Here is an 11,764-nt window from a genome sequence, read left to right as displayed (position 1 = left end):
GCTCAATAGTGACTGATGCCCCTTTGCTCCAAAAACATGTTCAATCCCTTGTAAGTCTGGCTGAACTCTCAGCTTCCACCACAATGAATTTAACATTTTACAGCAAGGCGGTGTGAAAAAGAACTTCCTGTTAATTTGAAACTAACTGCTAGCTGGTTTCATTTTGTGACACCTCACTCTTGTATTGAGAGTCAATACTAAATCCCTATTCACTTTCTTTTCATCTGTTAGTATTTCGTAAATCCTTCTCATGCCTCCCTCAAGCACACCTTTTCTAAACTGAATAGGCTTAGTCTTTAGTCCCTCCTCGTATGCAAGCCACCCTTACTGCTAACCTTCCTTGCCACCCTTCTCTGAAACTTTCTCTAGTTCTTCTGAACCCCACCCCCTCAGCTGCCCACTTCTCAATGCTGCTTGGACCCCAGAGCCAGCAGCCAGGCTACATGGGGACACTTAGGTACATGGAGATAGCTGCAGACACCATTTTTCTCTTGCTGCTACAGGAAACTCAGCAGCAGACCTGGGCTTCCCACTGGCTGACATTGGCCACCTCCACAGCCACTCAGCTGGGCCCCATCTCAACCCAGCACTTTGTGGGAGAGGTCTCTAGGCCATGCTGGCCGTCAGAGTCCAGGCACACTGACGTGCAGTTCAGCCATATGACCCTGCTGTACTCTACTGCCAGGTCACTGAGCCAAATCCTCACCTCCAGCTGGGCTCCTGGAACAGTTACATATATGCACCTGTCAGGCAACAGCTCGACCCACCATGACCCCCAGCCTGTGCCGAGGGCAGGGGGGCTGGGCTGAGCAAGGACAGGCTCTGAGGAAGCTGGTGGGGGATCCGAGGCTCTGTCTGTGGTTCCCAGCAACCTGTAACCTCAGGCAAGTCTATGCATTGCTCAGCCCAGCAGTTTCCCCCTCCCTGTGAAACTGCTTTGTTGGTTTAGCCTGCAAGCTCTGCACACACTCATGTACAGACGTGTGCAGCCAACAGCAAGCCTAGGACCTACTAAGATACTTGTTATGTCCATGCCGTACCTGGGGCCACGTTCCAGACAGTGAGGAAGCAGCCCCTTGGCAGCTGCAGACCAAGGCAGCGCAGCCCTTGTTGTCTAGCTCTGGGTATCTTCCAGGCCTCGGCTGAGCTCAGTAAGGGGCTGTTCCTGGCTGTGGGGGACTTAGCTCTGCCAGGCGGACTAGAGAGGAGGGCAAGGAAGCCTGAAGCCAGCGACCATGTCAAGGGGCCATCTCCATGGAGAGCTCTGGGACTTAGGCCCTGCTCCCCTGGTTATTTTCTGCCGGTTGGTCATAGCTTGAAGGTGCCACAGGACCCCCTGGGCTGGAGTCTGCCTCTGCTACTCTGCTCCCCAGCCCTGCAAGTCAGAGGCATTCAGCCTTGAAGGTTCACATCCAACGTAGTGGCTTCTTAACCTGGCAGGGGAAATACCATGTATTTGTGTCCAAGAAGGCAGTTTTCCTGAACTGCTTGGCAGGAGAACTGCTCTTCTGATGTGGTTCAGTACCCCCCGAGGTGCACCAGCTTTAAGCCCAATTTATGGAAATTTGAGTCTCCTCCTTTGCTTGCTCCAAGTGCCTTTTGGCTAAGGGCAAGCAAAACTCGGGGGCATCTGAACCCCAAGCCTCCAGACACTTGGCTTTGAAATTAGTTTTGGCTAATTTGGCCTTGGATACAATTTATATTTAAAAAAATCGGTTCAGCCTGGGCAGGGAGGGCACAGCCGAGTCTTGCTCGGAAGGGGAATCCCCGCGGGTCTGCTGACGGGAGGCGGGAGGGGCTGGGAAATGCCTGCCACGAGGTCTAGACAAGCCTATTTCCCCGCCCCCGCCCCGCTTCCAGGAAAGCTCCTGGGGGAGGCTGGAGCGCGGCCCGTGCTAGACCCCGGCGCTCCAGCGGACCCCGTCAAAGCCCGGCCCCAACCCTGTGTAAATGCGGCTGCTCCACTTCGCTTCGCTGGCGGAGCCGGACGCGCCCGAGAGCCGGCGCCGCCAGCTCGACTGCGGGGCGCGGGCTCCCGGGTGGCCACGGGGCCCGTCGGGGCGGCCTCCCAGCACGGCCGGCCCCCGCCCAGCGCAACCGCCGGGACCCGCCGTGGGACGCGGGTCCTGCGTGGGCACAGGCCGAGCGCCCCCCGCCCCCGCGGGCACGGGCTGGGAGCCAGCGGCTGCCCGTGGAGGCTCCTCCCAGCCCGCGGGCACCCCCGCGCCTGCCCCGGCCCGTGCCTGAGAGCTGGGGCCCTGGCGGCAGGCAGCTGCAGGACGGAGCCAGCCCCCGAGCCCCACCGTGCCCCGGATCCTGCCTCCGCCCCTCTCCAACGGGGGTTCTCTGTAGCATCCCCCATGGGCCCCTGCCAGTCCAGCACAGCTCCTGCACGAGACTCCCACTCTCTTCTTAGGGCCAGGGAGAGAATCCAGGCCTCTGGGTTCTCAGTCCCTCCTGCTCTCATCCCAACAGACTGGGGGAAAACCAGGCAAGGGGCTCCCAGCCTCAAGAGCGCTCATGGCCAGCCTAGCCTCCCCTCGCAACCCAGGTATCCTCCCCCCAGCCCCACCTCCCGGTGTATCCCCCAGTCCACACTCCCCTCCCAGAACTGACAAGCAGCTGGGCTCCCAGGCCCCCCACAGGCCCCAATTCCTTTCTCAGAGCCGGGGGAGAACCTAGGCATCCAGACACCCTGCTCTCAGCCCCCCAACTTCCCTCCCAGAGCTGGAGAGAACCCAGGTGCCCTGAGCCCCCCCCAACCCCCTTTCTCCCCTCTCAGAGCAGGGAGAGAACCTAGGAGTGCTACCACAGAGGCTGCTAGATCTCAGGGGTGAGGCGCGCAGGGAAAGCAAGTCATCTCCCTGAAGCAGCCCTGTAGGTAGGAGCAGATCCAACCACATCTGAGAATCACAATATGCCATGGCTTTGGGGGTGCAACTGTGTAAAGGAAGCACCTGCCTGCCTCCACCTTGAGCTACCAAGATGCAGCTGCTTCTGGGGTGGAGCCAGCAATGCAGTGGAACTTAATCAAGGGGAATCCTTACAGCTGTCCCAACTACAGCTCCTGCAGGGGGCCACTGTGGGGTGCTGCCACCCCTCCCAGCTTCACCTGCTGCCTCAGTTTCCCCTCTAGCCCTGCCCCCTCAGGAGTGCTCTGAGGCCAGCAAGCTTCTTGGCCCTGCACTCAGATTTAAGTCCATTAGTTAAAGCTTATTTATTTGGACGGGTCTCCCCTCACCTTAAAAACCAGCAATAATATTAATTCAGATTCTAATGCAGTCCAATGTCTTCGTGCCCCATCCTGTACCAGGTTGCCAAGCTGGTCCGTGCCCACAGGGAGAGACCGAAGCGTGTGCTGCTATCTCAGGTCACCAAGTCTGCGACATCCACATCTGCCTGCCCTGCAGCTCTGTAGTGGCAGCAGGGGCTTGGCCCTTCTGCATGGACTCCCCAGCTCTGGCACTAGTGTTAATGGTAGGTCGTGGCCCCTCTGTGGCCCAGGATCTCGGCCTCCCAGAGGCTCCATGGCCACAATCTTGGGGACAGCAGCAGCATCCATGGTGCCTTCTTTTGCCTGGGTATGGATTGGCCCTGTGGCAGCCACCCCTGCTGCTGTGCACTTTGGTGATGCTCCGAGAAACCCCCCCCTCCTCCAAGCCGATGCTTGGATGAAGAGGGCTGCAGCATGTGAAGGCTTAACAAGCAGCTCCCACTTTCTGACCCTCCTCCCCCAACACTGGAATCGGGGAAGTGCTGATTAGTCTGATGCGTGGCATGGGGGGCTCACACAGAGTTGTTCTGTACCACTCCGTTCGTAGGGTTGTTGGGCATGTGGCCCTGAGGGGACTGGCTCTCAGTCAGGGGCACTTGCTCTCCAGGTTTTGGTGCCTGTTGCTTCTGCTTCTGCTTCAGATTGTACTTGCCAATCTTTTGCTTGCGGTAGTACACAGTGTAGATGGCGCTGCCCACAGCCAGAACTACAGCTACAGCCACAATGGGCAGGATGATGAGGAGGAGATTAAGGTCACGAACTATGGGGACAAGAAGGCAGGATCAGGCTGTGCCGACTGTGGGGGACCTGCCCCAGTGGCTGAGCTTCCCTCCCACCAGCCATGGGTCTCCCCTGGCCACCAGACTTTCTTCTGCATTACAGATCAAGAATTCCATGAGCTGAGATGGTTTCAGGTCCAGGCTCCATGCAGTGACCTGATCTCATCTTGGGGGGGAGGGGGGGCGGTGTACAGCACCCAGCCTGGCCCTAATCTTGGCTTGGGGGTTCTGGGTAGTGCCCAGCATGACAGGGGCCTGCTCTCAATCTGGAGGGGTTGTACAGCACCCAACATGACCCCAGTTTTGGTCTGGGGGGTTGTACAGTGCCTGTCAGAGCCCCAGTGTCAGATTATGGTGGTCTGGCCAGTGTCCAGTATGACAGGGTCCTATCCTTGGTCTAGATGGGTTGCACAGCTCCTGGTGCAGCCTTAATCTCGGTCAGGGGGGCTGGGCAATGGTCAGGGGTTATATCCCACTCCCAGCTTTGTTAACCCCCAAGCAAGTGGAACTGACACTTCAGGGACAGCCCAGGCCCCAAGCCCAACACCCACATGTGCTCATTTCCACATGCCCCCTGGGGCCACCCCTTGCACCCCTCCAGCTCACTGGGGAAAGCACAAGGGGCTCTCCAATCCCATGGCTTCCCATGCCCCATCCCCTTGTAGCCCCCACTCGCCTCAGGTGCCACTCACATTCCACGTAGACAGTCACAAGCTGAGTGACGGTGCCATGCTTGTTGGTGGCACTGCATATGTAGGTCCCGCTTTGGTCCCGTGTGACCTGCTGCAGCACCCCGGGTTTGTGGGGCTCCCCCTCCTTGATGCACTCGATGATGGGTGGGGGGTTGCCCTGGGCCTTGCAGATCAGGGCTTCCTTCTTCCCCTCCACCCAGGTCTGGTTCTGTGGGCAGCTGGTGTCATTCATCCGGGGCCCATCTGGAAGGCAGAGGGGGTGCGTGAGGTCATATCTGTCTCCAGCCCCCCGCCAGGGCTGTTTTCAGTGTCTCTCCCTGGCCCCTGAACTGTTCATTGGTGCTATGGCACAGGTCTCTGCTTCTGGCTCTCCCCATTTCTTGGTCCATGATCTCAGCCAAGTTCACCAAGCCCGTTAGCTGGTATGCCTCCATTTCCCAGGTTGTAAATGATGCTGCAAGTCCCCCTGGCCAGGACTCTCATGTGCACTTTAAAATCACTCATATGACCACAGCTCGCAGTAGTGGCAGCAGTCAGAAACCCAGCATCAAGCCCTGGCTCTGGCATGCTCCGCCCCCCCAGGAGGCCTTGGTCATGTCACCTAACCTTCTACCCCATCCCCACAGCTGGAAGGGTACCTGCCACCCAGAAGGCATGCAAGGACATGTGCCAGAGATTTTTTTTTTTAATTTGTATCTGCTAAATTAGCCCAAACTAATTCTAAACCCAAGAGTCCAGAACCATAAGTGGCCCTACTACCAGCAAACAACCTCCACCCACACCTGGGGCTTCAGATGTTTCCAAAACCTTTGGCAGGCATCCTACTTGCAGGCTAAGACCGGAGGCCTGGGGTTCAGATGTCCCCCAAGTTTTGCTTGCCCTTTGCCATAAGGCCCTCAGAACAAGCAAGAGAGGAGACTCCCATTTCCATAAACTAGGCTTAAAGCCTCTGCACCTTGGTGGGTACTGAACCACACCAGAAGGACATGGGTCAAAGATGATGCAGTACCCAGAGACCACAGGGACAGGAACACACCCCCACCACCCCTCTACTCCAGGTACACAGAGGGCATCGCCAGCCCTGACTCACAGTAAACGGTGAGCACCACTGAGTTGGCCTTTAGTAAGATGGGCTGGGCATCAAACCGGAGGGTAGCCTCGCACATTAAGCTGCGCCTGTTGTCCTCGTCACGTGCCATCAGCAGGTGGTACAGGACCGGTGGCTTCCCTGTGGTCAACACGTTTCCACCACTGTCTTTCAGCTGCAGCTGAATGTGGGTGTCTGCACTGGCTGACACATTGCACGTTACAGTCACATTTTTGTCAGCCACAGTCTCCTGTGGGTCCACGACCAGGATGGGCTCAGGAAAGTCTGCAGGGAGCAAGGCAACTGTTGTTCAGGCAGGGGACAAGGCAGATGGTGGCTCTAGACACTGCCTGGGCAGGGGGTCTCCTACTGGCTCAAGGGGCTCAGACGCCTGGCACCTGCACCCCAGAGGCAGCCTGCATGTTTCCCAGGTTGGCCACTGGGAAGCTGGTGTCACCTAGATCTGGCCAAGGGGCAGAGAGAACTTTGGGGGCTGGAGCTCTCAGGTGCAGCAGGGCTGGGCATGCACAGGGAGCCAGGCCAGCGGGGTGTGGGAGTGGGGCGTATACTTCTCTCAGGCCCCCAGGGTGAGTTTTGAGTGGAGAATTTGGAGGGAAAGTCCAGCCGCAGGAAGCCAATGTAAAATGAAACCTCCCCCATGGCCTGCCTCTCCCTCCTCCCCCACCAGGGAACTGAAACCCTGTGGGGCCTATGACACAGATGCTTCTGCCTCCAGCAGGGTTCCCCCCACCCACAGGATGCAGGATATGGACATCCCCAAGACACAACCTAGCCACTCACTGTAAACCTTGATGGGAACCACAGTGGAGCGAGACAGCGGCCCCACAGACACAGTGCAGTTCAGCTCATATTTTCCAGGTGCCCGGGAAGCAATCTTGGCCATGGCAACGGTGCCCGAGGTGGTGACATTGGAGAACAGCAGGTGCCCAGCAAAGCTCAGACTGAGCTGGACCTCATTTTCTGGGAAAGCATCATCAATGTGACAGCTGGCATTCTCGGTGGTGTTTGCTTCCAAGTAGTGATGGACCTGGATCTGGGGATCCCTGGGGAGGGCTGCAGTGGGCAAGAAGGGCCCAGTGGCATGAGGGGTGGATGCCGCTGGCTGGGTAAGATGTCCTCTCCCACCCAAGTCCAGCTGCACATGCTGACCCCCTCTCTGCACCTCCAGGCATGGGTGTATCCATCCCTTCTCTGCCCAGCGCAGTGTGTCCAACCCTCCTGTCCTGCAGCCCCCGCGCCCAGGCCCCGTCACCAGAATCTACAGCTTGGTTTTCTCAGCCTGTTGTCAGGGAAGTCCCTCTGATGTACACACACACACACACACACACTGATGTACACAGAGCTCAGGCATCTGGGACACACGCACAGAACCCAGGTGTCTAACACACACAGACTTGCACAAGGAACCCAGGCACCTGGGAGAGACACACAACCCAGGCCACACAGACAACCTGCCCTCCACCCTGCCCCAGGAATCCAGGGACAGGACACCTCCACCCCCAGGCTACACAACCCCCCTACCCCAAGGATCTAGGATGCATACATCCCCCACTCCAGAGGCATACAGAACCTAAGCATCCAGGACAGGGACATGCAGACCGCCCCCACTCCCCCACCAGGACACACATGCGCTACCTGTACTACCCTGGGTGGTTCTGGACTGGGTCAAGGGTGGGGAAGAGGAACAAGGAGGGGAAGTGTGAAAGGGGAAGGCAGAGCTTGGAGAAGGGGCTGTTCAGAACCTCAGGCACAAGCCTGAGAACCTTCTCAGGGAGCTTGGGGATGTCCAAGTCTGTGCCTGGGCAGGCAGCTGCTGGAGGTGGAAAGTACCTTCAGGCCCAGCCTCCTCTGCCGCACCCCATGCCAGAGCACGTCAGAGCATCCCGCTCAGGCACAGCCAAATTCAGCCCTTGGTCCCGTGGGCACTGGATAGAGGGCATCTAGTGTGTTTTCCCTTGAAGTGTCATATAAAAACAGGACGCTGACCCTTTACGTGGCCAGGCAGGCCCCAGCAGTACCCGCTGTGTCCTGTGTTTCAAGTCTGCTCATGGGGGGCACCTGGCTGTGGTTGAGGCAGCACTGCACAGAGGGTACCTGGGACTGGGGCTCAGGCCCAGGGACCAGCTCAGAGCCTCGAGAAGGCAGAGCAATGTGTCAGGACGCAGGCTAGAGAGCTCTGGGGTCCCCAAGGTGTCTGGTAAAGCCCCCAACTCAATCCCAAACTCACCATACACGCTGAGGCTGGCTGGGGTGGAGGCATCCTTGAGGAGAGGCCCATGGGGCCGCAGGTCCAGTGCCGTGTGGCAGGTGACATCCTGCCCATGGTACTCGCGCTCTGCAATCACGTTGAATGTGGCCATGATGTTGGTAGCATTAACCGGGGTATAATTCTGGAAGTTCTTTGTGTGTAGCACCTGACCCCCGAGATGCAGGGTCACACTGAGGTTCCTCACAGGTGCCACATTGACCACCCTGCAGGTCACGGGGTAGGTCTTGCCCTTCTCTAGCATGGGTGGCAGTTCCAGTGTCACTTGCTTTGGGACCCCTGAGAGTGAAGGAAGAAGCAGGCTGATACCCAACAGCTAATGGCACCTAAGCAGCTCAGTGAGTCACAGCCAGAGCCCCTCACTCAGCCGGGCCCCCAGCCCAGGTCTGGGCCAGACCCTCCCCACACCCCAATCTCTGCTTTCCTACATAAGACCTGCTATGACCTGTGTCAGACCTGAAGTCCAAGTTTCCCGGTCTCCTGTGTTACATGCTGGCACATAGTGAATACAGAGAGGGAGGGTGAACTGGGTCTGACCAGGGATTTTCCCTGTTCCTCTCTCACTTGCAGCCTCCAGCATTTAAGGTCCAAGACATTCTGATTCAAAGGCCATGCCCCTCACTCCTATGCTCAATATCTACTCATGCCCCTTTGCTCCAAGAACGTGTCCAATCCCTTGTGAATCGGCTGAACTCTCAGCTTCCACTGTTACTGGTCGCTGTTGTCAGCACTGATGATGACTTGACTGATAGGCAGTGTGAAAAAGAACTTCCTGTTGTTGGTTTTAGACTGACTGGTTGACTGCTGGTTTCATTTTGTGACCCCTCGCTCTTTCATTGACTGTCTCAATACTGAATCCCTACCCACTTTCTCTTTGTCATATAGTATTTGGTAAACCCTTCTTGCCCCCCAAGCCACCTCCACATCTTTTCTAAACTGGATAGGCCTTGTCTTTAGCCTCTCCTCATATGAAGGCCCCCCTAACCATCCTTGCTGCCCTTCTCTGGACCTCCTCTAGTTCTTCTACTTCCTCCTCTGAGCTGCCCACTTCTTGGCACTGGTAGGACCCCAGAGCTAGTGGCCGGGCTGCACAGGGGCACTTACGGTATGTTGTGATATCGGCAGACGCTATTGTTTTGTCAGTGCCATTGCAGGCAATCCAGCACTGGACCACGGATTGTGACTCGCTGATGTTGACCAACACCCAGCTATGCCCCTGGTCCACCTGGTGCTTTGTGAGCGAGGTCTCCAGGCCCAGCCGGACATCAGAGATTGGGCATGTTGATGAGCAAGTCAGCGTCAGGTTCCCGCCGTACTCAACCAACAGGTTGCTGGGCGATATCCTCACCTCCACCTGGGCTTCTGCAACTGCAACACACATGCACCAGTCAGGCAACAGCTCTACCTGCCATGGTCCCCAGACTGTGCCCAGGGCAATGGGGCCAGACTGAGCAAGGGCAGGCTCTGAGGAGGCTGGAGGGGGATCCCAGGCTCTGTGTGGGGCTCCCAGCACTGACATGGGCTTCCAGTGACCTTGGGTAAGCCCTTGCATTGCTCAGCCCAGCAGTTCCCCTTCCTTTGCCTCCCCCCCACCCCCGAAACTGCTTTGTCAGTTTAGCCTGCAATCTCTGCACACACTCATGCACACACATGTGCAGCTGATGGCAAGCCTGGACCTGCTAGGATGCCCTTCATGTCCATTCAGGGCCCAAGACCACATTCCAGGCTGCCAAAAAGCAGCCCCTTGGCAGCTGCAGGCTGAGGTAGTGCAGCACTTGTCGTCAGACCCTGGCCAAGCTCAGGAAGGGGCCGATCCTGGCTGTGGGGGGCCTAGTGCTGCTGGGCGCTGGAGAGGGGGGAAGGAGGCCTGCAGTTAGTGGCACGTTCCAGGGTTGTTACCAGGGAGGGCTTTGGGACCGAGGCCCAACCCCACCAGCTCCCTTCTGCTGCCAGTTGGTTGCAGCTTGGGGGACGTCTGGCGTGGGACGGCTGGGTTGGATCCTGCCTTTGCCATTTCCAACCCCCAGCAAAGCACTTAGCAGGCCAAACCTTGGGGTCCAACCTTGTTGGTGGACTGGAAGCTCCTGGTGACAGTGCCCTTCATGGGAGGGGCCGACAACAGCTGGGACCTCCCTGCTCTCCCCCAACCCCGCAGGCCAGAGGCGGGCACTGCCTGACTCAGTCTTGCCCCCGAGGGGGAATCCCCGTAGGGACGTTGGAAATGCCTGCCAGGATGTCCAGCCAAGTCCGCCCCCACGCCACTTCCAGGAAAGCTCCTGGGGGAGGCTGGAGCCCGGCCCGGCCCCTCTCCAGACCCCCGCTCTCTGCGGAGCCCGTCGGAGCCCGGCCCCAACCCCGTGTAAACGCGGATGCTCCACTTCGCTTCGTCGCCGGAGCCGGACGCGCCCGAGAGCCGGCGCCGCCAGCCCGACTGCGGGGGCGCGGGCTCCCGGGTGGCCTCCCAGCGCGGCCGGGCACGTCCGGCCCCCGCCTTTTCCTTCGCTTTCACTCCGCGCTCCGGCTGCCCGAAGCGCAGCCGCCGGGACCCGCCGCCCGGGCCGGAGCGACTCCGCAGCGGCGTCGCGGGGAGCGGAGCGGAGCGGAGCGGACGGCGCGGGGGGTCCCGGCGCGCGTGGGGCAGTCCCGGCGCGGCCCGACCCCGCGTGCTCACCTGAGAGCCCGGCCAGGGCGTAGAGCAGCGCCAGGAGCAGGGCGCGGGGCATGGCGCGGGGCTGGGCCGGGCTGGTGCGGGGTGCTTGGAGCCGCTCCTCGGGCGCCAGGGGCAGGTCTGTGGGAGCCGTCCCGCCCCGGAGCCTTTATGGGCCGCCGAAGCCCGGCCCCACCCTCCCCCCCCGGCCGGGGAATTTCGCTTCTCAAAAGCCCGAAGGGACTTTTTCGTGCGCTCACCTCCGGTCGGGCTTCTCCCGAAGCAGACACAGAAGCGGGCGGGGAAGAGACCGAGTGTGGAGGGCGGCAGACCGAGCAGAGCTAGGACCCACGCCCCTCTCCCCCCCATGAGGATGGGGGTGGGCGGGGGCGGTACGGGAAAGGTCCGTGGGGTGATAGATTGATAGGTAAACAGGGATGGAGGGATGGACAGGCAGACAGAACGGGTGTATGGAAAGAGAGATCCATGCATACATAGAAGGGGCATTGAGAAGGATGTACATTCAGACACAAACAGATGGATAGAGGGGTGTGTATGGATAAAGAGATTCATGCATACATATAAAGAGCATTGAGCTAGATAGATAAGTGGGGTGTATGGATAGAGACATCCATGCAAGGGGCATTAGGAAGGATGGAAAGACACACACACACACACACACACACACACACACACACACACACACACACACACATCACACGGGGTGCACAGACAGATAGCTCCATGCATACATCCAAGGGGTGCTGGGAAGGATGGACAGACAGACAGACAAACCAACAGACAGACAACAAGAAGCACAATGCCCTCCTGCCCTCTGCCCCTTTGTCTCTGTTTGAGCCTGGCCAACATCACCAGTTCAGGCCAGTCATCAGCCAGATTTTGCAAGAGCCTGCTTCCCTGAAACCACATGGGCTGGTAAGGCAGGGAGCAGAGAGTGCTGCCTTTGGTTTCTCACTTGTTTCCATGTTGCTGCACGC

At 58.7% G+C, this 11,764-nt stretch overlaps 1 protein-coding gene across 2 annotated transcripts; it reads right to left on the bottom strand.

Annotated features, from left to right (window-relative positions):
• Positions 1-3,198: 3,198 nt before the first annotated feature.
• Positions 3,199-11,150, bottom strand: LOC102568689 (intercellular adhesion molecule 5). 2 transcript variants are annotated; one of them, XM_059732221.1, is made up of 7 exons: positions 11,027-11,150; positions 9,224-9,487; positions 8,081-8,398; positions 6,634-6,906; positions 5,836-6,117; positions 4,746-4,988; positions 3,199-4,034 (listed from the first exon to the last, which is right to left on the bottom strand). In XM_059732221.1, exons 1-7 carry the CDS (start codon positions 11,133-11,135, stop codon positions 3,787-3,789), a joined length of 1,737 nt encoding a protein of 578 aa, XP_059588204.1. In that variant the 5' UTR covers positions 11,136-11,150; the 3' UTR covers positions 3,199-3,786. The 2 variants fall into 2 exon arrangements, with proteins under 2 accessions (XP_059588204.1, XP_059588205.1); XM_059732222.1 differs by lacking the exon at positions 11,027-11,150 and adding an exon at positions 10,791-10,924.
• Between the last annotated feature and the right edge of the window lie 614 nt (positions 11,151-11,764).

The sequence above is a fragment of the Alligator mississippiensis genome, chromosome 8 (genome assembly GCF_030867095.1).
Source record: "Alligator mississippiensis isolate rAllMis1 chromosome 8, rAllMis1, whole genome shotgun sequence".
NCBI classification, from domain to species: Eukaryota; Metazoa; Chordata; order Crocodylia; family Alligatoridae; genus Alligator; species Alligator mississippiensis.
Note: the sequence above shows the minus strand (reverse complement) of the source record. Positions and strands in the feature narration are given on the sequence as shown.